Consider the following 16,936-nt stretch of genomic DNA (forward strand, 5'->3'; position numbering starts at 1 on the left):
TGGAACAATAGGATGAAAGTTCTTTAAACAAAAAGTCCTCACGTGAATTTTCCATAATCTCTGTACAGCAAATCTTTTGGAAACATAGGTAAACCAAGGAACTGATTTTTTAAAATGAGCGGATTAAGGTCTACTTGGTAGAATTGTGAGGATTAGCTGAAATAACGTCCATGGACCTTAAATAGAGATGTTTGGTACAGAGTAAGCACTTGGTGAGTGGAAGCCTCTGCCCTTGCATTTGGCCAGCCCCAGGAAGCCAGTCAATCTTTCCTTTCCCATCCTTGTGTCCTCAGCCAGCAGAGGGTCCAGCACCGAGAAGGCACCCCTGTGTCTGCCCAAGTAAACTGCAGTGAGCAGGGCAAGAAACCATATTTTATAAAGATGGCGCAGTTTCACAATTCCACTCCATCTGGAGTTTGGGCCATGAATCCAAGCTCAGTATTTCTCATCATTGTGGGCAGATTTCTCCGCCAGGCTCACAAACAACCAGACGCACTCACCTTGGTCGTTAACACAGTTTATTATTGGCACACTTATCAGTAAAGCATACGTAAAATACAGCTGTTTTATAACACACGGAGCCACTGTCTTTACATGTATAGGGGAACATATTAATATGCAAATGGAAAAATTAGTTCTTTTATAAAGTTTCACATAAATACACTGGAATTGCCCCCAAAGAAAAGTCCCCATAAAAGAACCAGGTGAGGGCTTTACAAAATATTATACAGGAAATATACTATGAAAAGAAACAACAGTCAACTCAGATACAATAAAAAAAAAAAAACACAAAAGAGTTTCAGATTTATTAAACTGCCCACAAAATTAATGGATACATGGCTTGAAAATATTTGGATCAACAGCATTTTTACAAACGCATACATTCTCAAGGGGCCAAGTGCCTTTCTTTACATAGAAATCTGCCTTGGAGTCTTTGATGATGAAAAGCCGTTTCTTGTTTCAGCGCTCGGGCTCGACTGAACCAACTGGAGCTCGAGGACCAATTGACATTAGCTCGGCCATAAATTACCCTGCTGGGCCCTCTTAGCTGTTACCCAATGAAAGAAAAGGTTAAGGGGGAGAAAAAATAAAGGTACATTTAAATTACTTCCCAAAAGTGGATTTTTTTTCCTTTTCTTTTTTTACTGAAACAAGAAACTCCCAGATGCAAGTCAAAAAGCAGAAAATATTTTACAATATTAAAAAGTCACCTGTAGTTGGGTTCGGCATAGAATGAGATCCTGAGCACTGAGGGTTTATTGACAACATGGCCTTCGTTGGATGATTGGATGCGGGGCAGGGGAAGGAAATTAACAAACGTGGTTAAAATCGAGCCAGGAGAAGCGCGAGCGTTTGCTCTTGTTTTAATTACGATCAGTGCCAGTATTGGTGTTACCTGTGAAGGCCTCCAGGGAGGGGCCGTGGAAGTTTATTTGCAATGATCCTCTCAATTAAAAAAAGAAGGAAAGAAACTCAGATCACTGTGGTTTGGAAATCGGTATTTGCATGGAAAAGGTTTAACGTCTCCTCCTTCCACTCCTGTGAGTAAGGATCTGAAACAGAGAGCGTAACCCGCGGGGACTATTGACAGTGGATTCTGGAGCTGGTCAGTCTTACTGGGAAGCTTGGGGAGGGGGGTTTTCTGATTTGGTCTCTTGAGTGGCAGGAGGTTTACTGTTCCATGGGCTGCTGTTCCCCAGGGCGGGTGAACTGGTGAAGTCTTCCTCGTCGTCCATGCCGTTGGCCGCATCATACTGCGTGTTTTCTAATCTAGTGATTAGCCTTTCGTCCTCGTCCCCAAACTCACCTCCCATCAGAGTTGGCTCTCCTACCACCATCACATCCTGTGAACAGCAGCTGACATTATTACAGGGAAACCTTGGGAGAGAGAAGCTCAGCTTAAAACACTAGCGGGAGGCGCTGGGGGATCTAGGACAGACACACTCGTGTCCTGTACACGGGGGTCAAGTCTCAATGTCGGGGGGGCCAAGACGCATATTGGATTTCTACAGGAAATAAACATCGCCTCCTGACGTGTAACAACCACGCGAGTTTATGTCCTTAGTGCGCAGCCTGACACCGGAGAACGAGCAATGCTAGCAATCTGCAGAAATAAAAAAATGGATTTTTCAAAATTAAAAAAATCCACGCTTTGCAACTTGCCGACACTGGGGACTCTTGAGAGGGCTGTGGAAGCTTCTGCTGGGCCCTTTGCAAGACCTCCAAAAATCCACCACTTTTATTTAGGGCCTCTGGATGGCTTTGGAAACTAGCAGCCAACACGGGGAGGATGCAGTTCTGCAATATTCACGCAACTTGTTCCAAACGGCATTTTCTCTGTCCCAAGGACGGTATACGTTTTAATCGAAGACAGATCTCTCTTTTCGCTACTCAGCCAGGCCCTTTTATGCAGCCAATATCCTTGACATTCTGCTACTTAATTATGGTAATTAATTTAGGTAAAGTTTTCGATAAAAACAATGTTCACACTGATTTGACAATTTGCATAGCTAATTAAGTCATTAGCAAAAACCTGCTGATTGCCAACAAGCCCTGAATTTACCATCTGTTATTCCATGGTGCCTGTCACCTATCCCCACACAGGCAACCCCGCCACCAATCTGGGCAGTAAAGAGAACCAGTCTGTCCAGCTGGTGCCGTAAAAGGAAGATGAAGAGCGCTAATTATAATTACATTGATGAAGCCGGTAGTCATCAGAAATGGAAGCATGCGAGAAGAATCCATCTAATCACTCCTTTAAGTACAAATTGTCCTTCCATGCAAACAAGGAAGCCACCTACTGTAGCTGGGAGCTCTGTGGAGGCCACCGGTGCAGGGGCACAGGACGCTTACACAGGGCACAGCTCTGGCCTCTCTGTTCCAAGGGGACCCTACGGGGTTGATGGGTGACCTGAGCATGGGACAGGGCACCTGTCAGGTGGATCCTGCTGGGCGGGCTCTGAGCAATAGTCTGCTTGATGGCCAGCAGCCTCTGGATGGAGGAAGATCAGGGCTGGCCAGATGCTTTTGGAGATTAAGTATGCATTTCCTGATAGGGAGGCTAATTTGCCTGGACAACTGGGCAGAAGTTCTTTTCACTGGGGCAAGGGAGGCTTTCCCGGAGCGGTATGTTAGTAGAATACTGCCTGTGGTCAGGAGAGGGTCCAGAGGCCCCTCCAGGGCCCTTCTGGAATTTTGAAGGTACCAGTTGAACAAATCCCTTAGTGACCTGGCTTGTTTGGAATGGAAAACCTTGCTTGTTTGATGGATCGATTCCCCTCGAATTAGAGGGGAGATAATCGATAGGTTTCACGCTGTGTTTTCAGACTAATCACTCTCGTGCATCAATAACAACAATGTTAAAGAGAAATGCCCCAGATGAAGGAAACGCCTAAAACACGACCTGGGAAGACCCGGAAGTCGAGGTACCGGCAGGATATTTAGTTGTGTGTTTCCAAGAACGTACTTATGATGCCACGAAGAGCCAGGCATGACCCTGACATGTAAGAGACTCGTGCGCACTCTTAAAGTGAGATGCAAAACAGACACAGACTCCGAGTGGCAAGAACGCTGGCAGGATTGGAAATGGAACGTGGCCACCTCCTGACCCACGGGGGTGTTCGGGATACAAAAAAGTGCCACTTCGTCACAGGCCATTAGGAGATGGCGCTTAGGGTCAGGAACAAAGGCAGGTGGGAAGACCAGGTTAAGATGGGGCAGAGGAAGACACGAGGGTTAATTCCATCTCATGACCTGTGTGAAGCACACTTTGAAGGGCTGGGAAAACACATGCGTGAAGTGTCACGGGGCAGGAGAAGAAAGTTAGAACCGACACGTGTGTCTGCATTAGTATTGTGAGTCCAAGGTCATCGAGAGAGGCTGGGAGAATGGGAGGAGGTAAGCATGATTTGGAAACAGAAGAAGCCAGCTTAAGCGTGATATTAGCAAAGAAGTTCCCAACACTCTAAACACCTTCCCTGTATCAGAAGAAAACAGTCATTCCAGGGAAGTACTATGAAAATAGTGATATGAATCCCTTCCCATGGGGCTCATATGGGCTCGTAATCTGTCTGGTATACCCTTGCTCCAGGAACAGCTGGAAAAGGTGCCCAGGCATAGATATTTTGGAGCATTCTAAATTTCAGAGAGATGCCACATTGGCCTTCCTGATTGTAAAACATATTCTTAGCCAGGTGCACAGTGACACGTGTACGTCTGTGAGTGTGTGTACATCCATGTGTGCATGCGTGAGGGAGTAATAGACGGCAAGTTACACAAGAGACTACATGCTAAGGACTTCATATGCATGTAGATACCTGAGGCCACTGACACCATTATGGACACGACTCTACCTGGCTCTTCTAAACCTCTAGGCTAGGGTAGGGGTTTTCCGCTCAGGTGGGTTTGACTTGCTATCCTCACACAACATGAGCCGAGACAGAATGCATGTTCGGGGCTCCCTCTAACTAGGGGATGTTGGCACCATTTTCCCCACACCCCCACATCTTTAAAAATCCCCCCCAACATTCAACAGTGGCAGTGAGAGATGCCCTTCCTTCCCAACCCTGCTGTCTTGTGTGTCCCACAGGCGATACTGGTCTAACTAGGAGTAACCCTTGTGGTCTCGACTTCCCACAAGGCAGACCCCTGCTCCTCGCTGGAGACCTGGGGGTGCCACCAGCTCTCGCCCGTGTCACATCCTCTCACTAATCCCCCGTGCAAGGACCACCAACCTCTGAGGAGGACTGGAAGTGACTCCTTTCAGGGCCCCTCAATGCTTCTCCTTAAATTGGCCAGAAGGGGTCACTGCTGTTGAATGACACAGGTCTCCATCCCTCCCAGGGTTGAGGCTGTAGTTCGGGATGGCTCCTAGCCCCTGCTCATGGAGTGAGAAGCAGAATCCAAGGATTAAACTCTAGCCCTCGCCAGATACACACGCTGCTGCCGTGGCAGCCGGGTGGACCACAGCTGTGGTCGTGGGAGCACACCCGATCTGTCTGTGCCTTAGAACGAGGCAGCTAAGGTCTGCAGGTCACATTTCTATTTAAATAGGAAAGGGGTGCTGGGCATTCAGGAGACAGGGTTAAATGACGTGGTCACTACAAGCCAGCCAGTGCTTATCATTTGATGTCCATTCAGCTGGAGGACGTACAGGAATTGTCACAGTTTCTTAATCTGGACTTCCCTCTTTCTCTTGGCCATCTCAGAGTTTTACTTAATGGAAACATCCTTGACTGCATGGCGAGGATAGTGCTGAAATTCTACTTGCACCTTGTTCTTGTCTAAAGGGTCTCAACTCATTAAAAACCCTCTTGACACAGGCATCGCCCACCAAAATGCAATTGTTGGTTGGGAGGACAAGAGCATAATGGGGTAGAAAAAGTTAGGTGCTCTTTTAAAAAAAAAAAAGGACATGATTTCGACTAGGCCAGGTATGTCAAAATACACGGATGTGTATGCTGCTATTCTATACCCATGGCAGACATCACTAATGGATGGCTTACAAAACCCAGTCCAGGCCTCAGAATCTTTCTGAATACTGCACCTGCGAGCTGACACCAGGAGTCTGAACTGGCAGGAGAGAGGAAACCTCTTTATCACCCCTCCATTAGACAGTGAGCTCTTCAATGACAGAGCTGGGGTCTTTTTTTGGTTTTGCTTCTTTTTAAATCTTGGTATTACCAACACCTGGTATAGTGTGGGACATGTACTAGGAGCTCAGAAAACACTTGTTGACGTGATCTGAATTCTTACAGCCACTGTGCCTTTAAGTAGCTATGCCAAAGTTCCAGAAATCTCTGGAATGTACTTTCATCTGTTCATGGAAACTAACCAATGTTAGCTTCTAAAACTCCAGAATTAGAGGAATAAATGGGCTCCTGTGGGCACTTTTGGGGTTGATTTATTTACACCTGGCCATTTTTTTCCTATGCAATTTCCCATTTAACCAGGAGTGGCTACAACTTACTGGCACCTTAATAAAAAGACTGTTTTTCTCCTTTGATTTATTTTCCTGACTCTTCAGGGGTGATAGTCTAGTTCAAAACACAGAAGTAACTCTGGTATTTTTTTAAGGACTACAATTCCTAGTGGTCTTAAAATTAAAATGGCACCTGCCCCACAGGCTGGCCACTCTCTCATGACCTTTTCTTTCTAAAGCAATGGGAATGACAACTATACCCTCTGTCTATGGAGGACGGGAGAGGCCCGGTGATTCTCAGGTACTGATGGGGTTGGTTTTAGCCAAACCGATGGAAAATGGGAGAGAGCGGGTAGGCAACAGATTTGAAAGACACATTTAGAAGTAAGTGGAGAATCTCCTGGAAAGGGAGGTCCACCCTCACATGGAGAGAGATGGAGCAGGACCAGAAGCAGAGGGTGAGGACAACAGACCAAGGGAGGAAAAGAGTGAGAAAGAGGGAAAAGGTAAAATTGCATTGCTTGAGGGAAATGATGAGAAAGTACATGTTCAAAGACATCATATCTAGAGGGTACCTACGAAGCACCACAAAAATCCCAGGATTTGAAGGATGGTCAAAAGCCTGCTGAGGGTGATGTGACAAGGGCAGCAGAGGAGGAAAACCCACAAGTCATGGTGGTGGGGAGAGGGGACAAGAAATGCTTAAAGAAACATGAGAATTTAAAAGTGGTGAGTGATCGAATAGTGGATGAGGAAGTCAGAGCCAGGAAGGAATCAGGCAGAAGGGAGCGAGTTGAGGAAGAAAACACAGGCGATGAAGAACGTTCCTGCCCAGTTTACCCTCTGTGGGGATGCCCTCAGCTCTCAGCTTTGGAGTTCAAAAAGAAGCCCCCTCCAGAGTGGCCCATTTCCTTTGTCAAGGCCCAGAAAGGAAAGAAAGGGGTCAAGAGGCCAAGAGAATTGAGACCAAACCAGGGGCTGAGGCTCCCCCCCAAGCGAATGAAATGGGAACGCGAAATCCACTGAGCTGCATTTTTAGTGGCCTTGAGTTAATTACCTGAGTCTTCAAATAAGAGGGGATGTCGCTGTCAGGGGGTGGGGGGAGCAGTCAAGTGACAGTCTGGAGCCTGAGTGCCGGGAGCCAGTTTCCAGTGGAGCACGGGGTCCCGCCATGGTGCCGAGAGGCCCGTCTGTGCCACCAGCACACTACCAAGTGATATTTTAATTAAACCTTAATGGACATATCTCCTGTCTGCGACTCTGACGGCGTTTCAATTCCAGTCCCACGGCAGCACAGACCCTTCCTGTTCCTTCCTAATTCTCCGTGTGCAGGGGAAGGTTTCCAGGACAGAGCTCCTCCCCATCCTCCCAACCCACATCCCTGCCTTCCCCTCCCCCACCCCTCCTGGCCCAGAAGGTCTCTGCCCCTAAAAGAGACTTTACAGTGGGCCCCTGGACTCGGGAGACAGGCAAGGGCAGGACTGCAGCCTCAGAGGAAAGCGAGACTTACAGGTACCTGACTGGACAGACTCAGGTTGGCTGCCGGCGTCTTCTTCTTGCTGCCCGTGCTGTTGGTGGCGTGCCCGGCGCTGCTGTTGGACGTGCTGCTGGTGGAGTTTTTTCTTTTTCTCCGTTTCGTTGTGGGTTGCCTTGTGGGTTCTGCTGCAAAAGGGATGACAGAAGGAGGATCAGTTCCAGAGCAGCCACCGGACTAGGGGCCCAGCCGTGAAGCCCTGGGTGCGAACTCAAAAGAGCAGACTATTCATATTGTTTCCATTTCTTTTAACTTGACAAAGCGTAAAAGGAGAAAGCGGACGATGTATCTTTAGCACACAATAATTGAAACTCTTTTCTTTAGTATCTCGATACAATGATTTGTATTTCATTGTTCTTTCTGATTTCACCTACTGTTCATGTCTGGAACCATGAAGACGTCTTAGGAGTGAGTTACACCACTATATAGTTTGAACTTAAAATATTATTACCATTAGCCCCAATATTTGGGCAAAATTTTTTTTATGGCCCATCCTCTTTTTATAACAAAAGAAGGGCTCTGGGATTCCTAGGGAAACTCCAGGGGATGAGAGAAATAGGAACTTCGTTAAATTAGTGAACCAGTGAGTAACAGCAGTACCTACTGGGCTAAGTGTCACATTGTAGCCCAGCTCTATTATGCCTTGAAATGTTGAAGTTTTGGGGTGGCCAAAAAAATTCCGTAATATCTTACGGAAGAACCTGAGCCAACTTTTTGGCCAGCGCAATAAAAAGAAGAGGAAACGTCCATTCTATCAGCCATCTATGTGGAATTTAAGGATTCCCAAACTCAACAGAAATACCCATGTTTTGCATCCTGGTGTTTAAAAGATGCAACTAATTTCAAAATTCCTGGGGAAAAAAAATCTTAGTATGCTACAGCCAGCATATCCATGAAGGGAAACTAGACCTTTTCCAGAAAGACCTGTTTAGAAATACAGAAAAAATATTTTGGACCTGAAGGTTGAGGTCACAACTTAATGGAAGTATAGGGACTCATGGAAATGTGTAGTAAGAAGAATATTATTTATTTATTATGTATTATGGGCGTGAAAAAGTTTTCATATTTTTAATGTTTTCTATGGCATTATTTTATATTCATAGCAACTCTATTAATTAGGTACTATTATGAGTTTTGCGTTGAGAATGAGTACTCTTCAGAAGCCTGTTCCAGGCAGTTACTAAATGAATAGGAAATGGCATGTAAGAGCATTGTTTTTGCTAACCCTATTCTAGATCCAACGCTGATGGAGAGAAGGTAAGCCAGGGCCATCCTGGAACTAAGTGCAGTAACCTTGTAGCATTTTCTTGAGGCATCTCTATTGCTTCTGATGAGCAGTGGGGAAGATCTCCTTTAAGGCTCATTTCAAAGACCGCTTAATCCATCATGTTATTCCTGACCTTTGATGAAGAAGACGATTATGTTTCTATTTATATAACATATTTTCTTCCATAAATATTTTATCTCTTATGTTTAAAGATTTTCATCAGAGGACCTAACGTTCCCATCCATAGAGGGTTATGGGTGCTTATTCTAAAAGTTATGAGAAACAGGAACCAGAGTTGTTCCAGCTCATGGGGGTAGAGGAGAGTTGAGTGGTACATTCTAAAGTCAAGCAAATACCCAGGTTTCCCCGGACAGGCATCCTCTTCCTTTGACTTGAATTGAAATCTGCTCCTTCAAAAAAAAAAAATTTGTACTTTTTCATGGAATTTTGGGGAAATATACTAAATCGTAAGCTCTGGATTCCTGCCACGGGCAGTAGGTGGCTGTGGTAACAGAACCATGAATTGAAGACATAAAAACATATCGTGACATGGGGGCCTCTGCAGATTAGCTTCAGGCTAACTTAGCAAATTACTACTCGAAATCTCAAGTCTATTATATCAAATGGGAAGAGCAAGAAATACCTCATAAGGTTATTGTGAGGCTTCAATAAGAGAATGGAAGGTCTGAGAGGACTGCGATTTGTGACTACTTTCATGCAGTGGTATACCCGCAGTGGCTATAAGCAGTGCCTGGCACTTAGTAGGGGCTCAATAAGTAATTGTTGAGTCAATGGCTGAATTAATGAATAATGTAAGAATCATATATGCGTATTTTGTGGAATATGTGTTCAAAGCATTTAGTGAGTGAAATTTTTTCCTATAAAGCCTTATTGATATTGAAAGAGAAAATAAGGCCACTTTAAGCACATTTAATATACATGAAATGTAACATTCTAAATGCCTATAATTCCCCTAAGATGGGGATGCAACTGTTCTATGTAAAATAATGCTCAGTTTTCTTAGCTTTCTAAGTACGTTCTTGGTTACATCTGTTATATTCACTTTATATAAAACCCTGGCCAATTACCAGCAGAAGGTGACCATTATATTTCGTGATTCAGAACGCTATGTGCCTTGTGTTAATAATTACTCTTTATAAAAATAATTTTTAGCAAATGAATACATTTTGCTTTTATGATCAGTGAGGCTCAACACAGGCCTGGGAGTGAAAATGTATTAGATATAAAGACAATTAATGATGACTCGAAGTAGTAATTCCAGAACCCCGGCAGGGGACTACAGTATCTAAACTGCATCCTACGGAAGTGAGACAAATGGGATCTTTTCTGCATTCTTTTCATCATCCAAGTACCCTTGATATTATATATCTTAAAAAACAGGGGCAAAAATATTTTATTTCCTTCCTTCCTTCTTTCCTTCTCTCCTCTATTCTTCTCTTCTTCCTTTCTTTCTTCTCTTCTTCCTCCCTCCCTCCCTTTTCTTTTCACAATTTCTCCCATTCTTCAAAGAACAAACAAAATTACAGTAAGCCATGAGCAGCCACCAGTCTCGTCCAGCGGAACAACCACTGGACTGGGAGACAGAAAACCTTGGTTCTGATCTTGGCTTTGTCAATATCTTCTTGGTACCATCAAAGAAATCAATTTCCTTCTGTGGGTTTCAGGGTTCCAATCCAGCAAATGAGCGGACTGTAGAGGATGGTCATGACATCTAAGAAGGATGTTTGTCCTTCAGAATTCAGTTCCTCTGAGCTCAATATCATGGTCAGAATATCCCTCATAAACTATTGCACTTTTCCTGATACATTCATGATCATTTCCTTTTCACATCCCTTCATCCCCAGGAGAAGCCTCAGGAAAAGCATATGGACCGGGAGTGAAGAACGAGGTCGTACCTGGCGGCGCCACCATCCGCTGCCACTTCTGAAACAAGCAGGTCTTCAGGCAGTCTCGCGGACTGAGGTTGTAAGTTTTATGTCTGGACATCAGTTCCTGCATTGGCTCCAGTATTACACACAACTGCAAGGAGTTCAAAGACATCAGTGTTTTACTACTTGGTAACATTATTTGCCATAAATAATGTTAACAGCTGGAATCCATTAGAAAGCTTAAAGGTACTCGCCCCCCTCCCTGGTTTTGATTTTCTCTGTATAAGTTTGGAGGAAAAGAAATATTACCAACACTTGATAATGCCCACTGAATTTACTATCATTTATAATATCACATTATAGCTGAGTGTGGTTTATACACACACACACACACACACACACACACACACACACACATTCTGTACTGACTGTTGGGTGGATATATTCAGTCCTATTCTGAACTGAAATGCTTCTCTCTGGTTAAAGGAAAAAAAAAAAAACTCTCTTCCATGGAGCACAGCATGCTCTGATTTCTACTGTGGCTTCTGCTGTCGTTCCTGTTTGTATAACCACACACTGTGAGTTACAATGCTAGTTCATGTAGATTATGTGGCAGTGAAAGCCATCCTTTAAACTTTGGAGAACAAAGTGGTAACTACAGGTATGTTTTTGATCCTAATTCTTATAAAGGGCCATGATGAACACTATTTTACTTTTATTCATGTATTCATTTGTATTTTACACAAGATGAGAATGTCAGGAACATATGCTGACTTTCATCCAGTGTGGGAGCTTTTCCCGTGGTTCTGCACATGGTCGCCCTTCTTCTGTCCTTTAGTTAGATCTTTCAGCTTTACTTTGGTCCAGGACCTCTGATGGCAAAGATTAATGAATGAAATAAGAAGGTAAGTCCAGTTAGGATTGCCTTGGACTTTCCTGAATTCCTTCTCAGTTGGAAACTTACCAGAATACTGCTGCATTGAGAGGACTGTTGCTAAGAGGGAAAAGACCACAACTTGGAAGGATGCATCCATTGCTGTTGCAATTACAGCAACACAAACATTGGCAACGCACCTTCCCATGTGGAAAAATGGCACTTTATTATGAAAGACAGATGTGCCATCTCCACCTTCATCGGCCCATCTTTTTTACTACCCCTTTCCCTCTGCCAGTTCTCACCCTGAGTATTTCCCTAGAGTCTACACTCCTTATTGTCCACTGGGTTCCTCTACCTGGAATTCTTCACTCCTCCTCTTTCTGGCTAATGCCCACTCATCCTTGAAGGCAAAGTTCCTTCCTCGGTTAGGCCTTCTCGCAGAGCTGTGCACCTCTCCCTGTGCGGGCTGAGTTGGACGACTCTACAGTTCTCCCATAGCATCCAGCCCTTTCTGCTCTATGAACCTACTCATTCATGTTTGTTTTGCAACCATCTGCTTCCAAGTCTCTGTTCCACTCGACTTTTAACTCTTTGAATACTGAGGCTATGCCTTTTGGATGCATTTAACCAGTGATTCTTAGAAAGACTGGAGGAATTTTCTACGCCAATGTTCCTCAAAGTCTAAGGAAGACTTCCGTCAGAATCAGATGAGTTGATTATTAAACATACAGACTTCTGGGCTCTGCCCTTTCTGTTTCATCGATCCTGGAGGTGGGGTCCTGAATTTGTATTTTAAAAAAGCATTCTTTTGCGGGGGGGAATGAATTGGGAGGTTAGGATTACTAATAAGAAAAAAAAATACCAAATTGTACACTCTAAATACATGCAGTTTATCATCTGTTAAAAAAAAGAAAAACATTCTCCCATCTAATTCTGATAAATATTACCCAAAGTTGAGATCCACTGCCCTGCATATGCTGGGCTTTAGAAGAGATAAATACAGAAGCAAGACATGCACAAATCTCCAGGGGTTTCCAGTTCAAACTCCCCTCTCTTGCACCCCCCCCCACTTTCCCATGCCCTTCCTCTCTTCTCAAGTCTAAGCATGATAATCAAAATTGCCTTCATTTAGAAAAATTCCTCAGCGCTTTTTTACCTATCAGTGATCTAAACTTTGCCCAAACCTCTAATCCCATTTAAGGGCCAGCTGTAATCTCCTTCCCTTTGCAGTTTCCTTGGAAGAAGAGACTAAGATTTCAAAGCCTGAACAACAGAGGTACAGTGTGAGTCACTCGGCCTTAGTGCATTAGGCTGTAAAGTAATGAGATTCGGGTTAGCTATGACACATCTTCAATCTTGTCTATCTTCTTGTTTACTTTGGAGTCTTTTTTGAAACCAAAAATGTTAATAAGGAAATTTAAGTCCATATTCCAAAAGTGTAAGTGTGTATTCCTCTACTAAGAATTCCTCATTGGAAATCAAAGTATGTGCAAACTATGGACAACCTCAAGTCTTCCCCTGTTGTGCATACCAAATGGAGTGAAGGATTCCACGATTATCTTTACACATAGAGATAAGAATGGATTACGCATCAAAGAAGAACCACTGCTAGCTTCAGACAGGGTTGGAAGATGTTTGCATCTATTATTAAGCTTGGACAGTAAGAAAAGTTTTCAGATAAATTCTAAGGACTGGGAAAACTTTTTCTTTTAATTAAAAATGTTATAAAGGTTTTAAAACCATTTCCTTTTGGTTCATTCCTGTTCTTGGGAAATCGACTTACAGTGGCTATAAAATACATGGATGGAGTGGAACAAACATGGACTTAGCAACGGAGAGGTCTAGGTAGAGAGTTTGACTCTGTCACCAGGTGCATATCCTTGCATGAGTCTCTCAATAATGTTTGTCTCAGTTTCCCCTGTAAAACCATAGCCATCTTGTATATTGTGTGGAAACTTTGAGATCATACATCTTGACACATAAGTTTAACAAACAGGAGATATTATGATTATATATTAGCAAGCACAGCACCGATTGCAAAACAAACCACATTTCTATCACTTTAAATCAACAAGCATTTATTGCATTTCCTCCTGTCAGGCACTCGGCTTAGGTGATGGGGACATAACCATGAGAATAACACAGTCACAGCCCTCAGTATTCAGCTGCCTTAAAAAGATTTCAGCATATTAAGAAAACTACCCTATGTTTACACTTCAAGCAGCTTAGAAAAACATCTTTCTGAAGCACATATTTTCATTATATGACAAGTTATATGGCAAATGTTTTTATTATAGGACAAGTTAGACCTATTTGGACCTAGAAAGGGTTATCAGCATTGAAGATGCTAGGAAATGGGAGAGTTGCGTTTATTGTGAAAATCCACGAGCTCATTTTCTCTTTCTCTTCTCCCCCTGTGCCGTTCCTCTCGGGGTTTTGGGCAACACGTTTTTTCAGGTGCTAATCCTCAGGATTTATCCCTTCCCTTTTCATATAAAAATATCTTCCCATCGCTGTAACCCACACCAAAGGAATTTTCATCTCTGACTGCTAATCAGGAATCCCCAAAGCCATTTTACTTCCCGCGGAGGGGTACCGGGCTGGCGGGGCAGCCCGCCCTTTATTCATATATGCAAATGCATGCAAATGCGCCTCCCGCTCCGGCGCGGAGCCGGCGCCTTTGCCGAGCTGCTTGCTGTAGGTGGCAGGGCTAACTCACACAAGAGCCTGCCTTCTCCCGCAGCAGGCCCGTGCATCTTGGCAACAGCTAAGGCCTGGGGCCTTATGAAATGAGATCAGGAAAGTTCGGGGAGTTGGTTCCCCCAGTCACCAGCCAAATCCTTCTGGAGCCAGGATTCCTGCTCTCCCTGAGGTCTCAGACCCCCTTGAGAATCTGGTGAAGGCTATGCAGCCTGTCTTCCAAATTTTGTACAAAATACCTGGAGTTTTATGAACTGTCTTACACTCGCATCCATTGACTCCAGGTAAAGAGTCTCGTGTTTGTAAGATATATGATCCAGGCTACAATAGAGATGCCTCTGCCCCCACCCTATACACACACACACACACACACACACACACACACACACACACACCCCTCACTCCAACCTCAAAGGCATACTAATGGAACTGAGTGTAATAGCACAGGGTCCTCTGATTTTTAAAGAACGATGTTATCTGCAAAGTTGTGTCTGCTACAGAGTTCCTAGCGGACCAGTCTCTTTGCCTGAAAAGAAAGAGCTCAGACTGTGACATCTGCGACACTGCAGCAGCCTGAGTGAGTTTGTTCTCCCCCTGTGGGACGTGTTGGAAGTGTGGAAGGATTTCCATCTAAAATGGAAGCAGCCTAAATGGCCATCAACAGACAAATGGATAAAGAAGATGTGGCACATATATACAATGGAATATTACTCCTCTATAAAAAGGAACAAAATTGAGTTATTTGTAGTGAGGTAGATGGACCTAGAGTCTGTCATACAGAGTGAAGTAAGCTAGAAAGAGAAAAACAAATACCGTACACTAACACATATATATGGAATCTAGAAAAATGGTACCAATGAACCCAGTGGCAGAGGAAGAATAAAGATGCAGATGTAGAGAACGGACTTGAGGACACAGGGTGGGGCAAAGGGGAAGTTGGGACAAAGTGAGAGAGTAGCATTGACACATATACACTACCAAATGTAAAATAGATGGCTGGTGGGAAGCTGCTGCATAGCACAGGGAGATTAGCTCAGTGATTTGTGACAACCTAGATGGGTGGAATAGGGAGGCTGGGAGGGAGGCTCAAGAGGGAGGAGATATGGGGATATATGTATACATGTGGCTCTTTCATTTTGTTGTACAGCAGAAACTGACACTACTGTAAAGCAGTTATACTCCAGTAAAGATCTGAAAAAAAAAAAAAAGATAAAATAGAACCAGAGGATGGGAAACAGAGACTCCCACCCTGCCCTCAGAAGAAGGGAACTTAAGAAGTGAGAGACTGATTTCCCATAAGTACTTGATTTAGAGATGATGGAAACTTACTTCCGAACCAATGAACAGCCACTAAGAATCCATCTGCATCCTCAAACCAGTGAACTTGCTGCAGGGACTCTGGCTGGACCTCCCCCTCTTTGCACTCCTTGTCCATAAATACAGCCAATTCCTAATCCCCAAGGGACTCACTGGTGCTGGCTCACAGCATGTGATTCCTTAATTACACTTCCTCCGCTATTCCTAAATAAACTCAATTTCTGGTCATTTGAGCTAGCCTCAGTTTGCCTCTTTATTTAGGTTGCCTGAAGATACTAGGAGGAATCCCAGGGCCCTGTGCAAGGTGACAGGAGCCAGCAAGGCCTGAGACCTCTCTTCGAATAGGAAGCCTCTTCCATGTCCAGTTAGAATCCCAATGAAAACCACTGCCCATGGCCCATCCTGGCAATGCTCTGAGGATGCCTTTGGGCATATTTAGTGAGAGTTTTAGGCTAGGCTTGCTCTCCTATGCTTACAACTTCATTTTCTGGGATTCTGGCCCAGCACTGACCCTTTGGTATGAAACTAAAACCTATAACCACAACAGTGGCTTGCTGAGTGAAGGAATGAATGCGTGGATGGATGGATGAAAGATTGACAGATATCTTGGCCAGATTTATAGCAAGGAGTCATTTGCTAGTGGCAGACAAATCAGGCATTGTCCTTAGAGGTGATGAATTTTTCCATTTGATAAATAGCTCATTGCCTCCTCTGTGCAGAACACTTTGTACATGCATACATGTATATATCCAATTACTACATGACCTGGCTAGGTGGGGACATCTTAGCTCAGTCCCAGGACTCCTGTCTTTTCATAGTAACAAAGAGCCTAGCAAATCTAGAGAGTATGCTATTCTGTTTTGATTTCATCTGACAGTTCTCCTGGAGAAATTTTTTTCTCCTTCTCTATACACCCACGCTTGTTCTTTTTGCTTATCCCCTGGCCTGAACCCGGGAATGGGTGGTGCCTATCAGAACTGGCTCTGGCCTAAAAAGCTGATGCCTTGGAGTTGGCATTTGGCTAACTCCCAAAGCTACGTCCTGACCACCAACATTTTAATTCAAACTTTTCCAGATGATGGATGACATGCTCCGAGCTTGAACCACCTACCTACTCTTTGTATACAGGTTCTTCCAGGCTTACCGTGTCTATAGCAGCTCAGGCCTTTGCTCAGTGTTGTTTTTGCCTCGAAGATCTTCTTCCCTCCATCTCAGTCATCTTAATCAAATATTGGCAAGCCATGCCAGTGGGCTAAATGTGGCCACGTTTATTATTTTTCAGAGCTGCTTTTGTTACAACGCCATAGCTGAATAATTACAACAGAGTCTATATGACCCACAAACTCCCAAAATAGTTACTATCTGGCCATTTACAGAAAGGTTACTGACCTCTGTCCTAAATCAGCACTGCTCAAAGGAGGTGGTCTGCAAA

The 16,936-nt window shown here is 44.1% G+C and overlaps 1 protein-coding gene across 6 annotated transcripts in view; it reads right to left on the reverse strand.

The window, feature by feature from the left end:
* Positions 1 to 501: 501 nt before the first annotated feature.
* LDB2 (LIM domain binding 2) overlaps positions 502 to 16,936 on the reverse strand; it is a 381,155-nt gene continuing 364,720 nt past the window's right edge. The window contains exons 6-9 of one of the 6 annotated variants that reach the window (XM_057706203.1): positions 10,638 to 10,761; positions 7,437 to 7,582; positions 6,978 to 7,126; positions 1,709 to 1,844 (exon numbers count right to left, since the gene is read on the reverse strand). In XM_057706203.1, the coding sequence (XP_057562186.1) occupies positions 6,986 to 7,126; positions 7,437 to 7,582; positions 10,638 to 10,761 (411 nt within the window). In that variant the 3' untranslated portion in view covers positions 1,709 to 1,844; positions 6,978 to 6,985. Of the gene's footprint in view, positions 2,105 to 6,977; positions 7,127 to 7,430; positions 7,583 to 10,637; positions 10,762 to 16,936 lie in introns of all 6 variants that reach the window. The other 5 variants (XM_057706202.1, XM_057706200.1, XM_057706201.1 and 2 more) reach the window with 5 other exon arrangements.

Source organism: Hippopotamus amphibius, chromosome 13 (assembly GCF_030028045.1).
Source record: "Hippopotamus amphibius kiboko isolate mHipAmp2 chromosome 13, mHipAmp2.hap2, whole genome shotgun sequence".
In the NCBI taxonomy this organism is placed as follows: Eukaryota; Metazoa; Chordata; class Mammalia; order Artiodactyla; family Hippopotamidae; genus Hippopotamus; species Hippopotamus amphibius.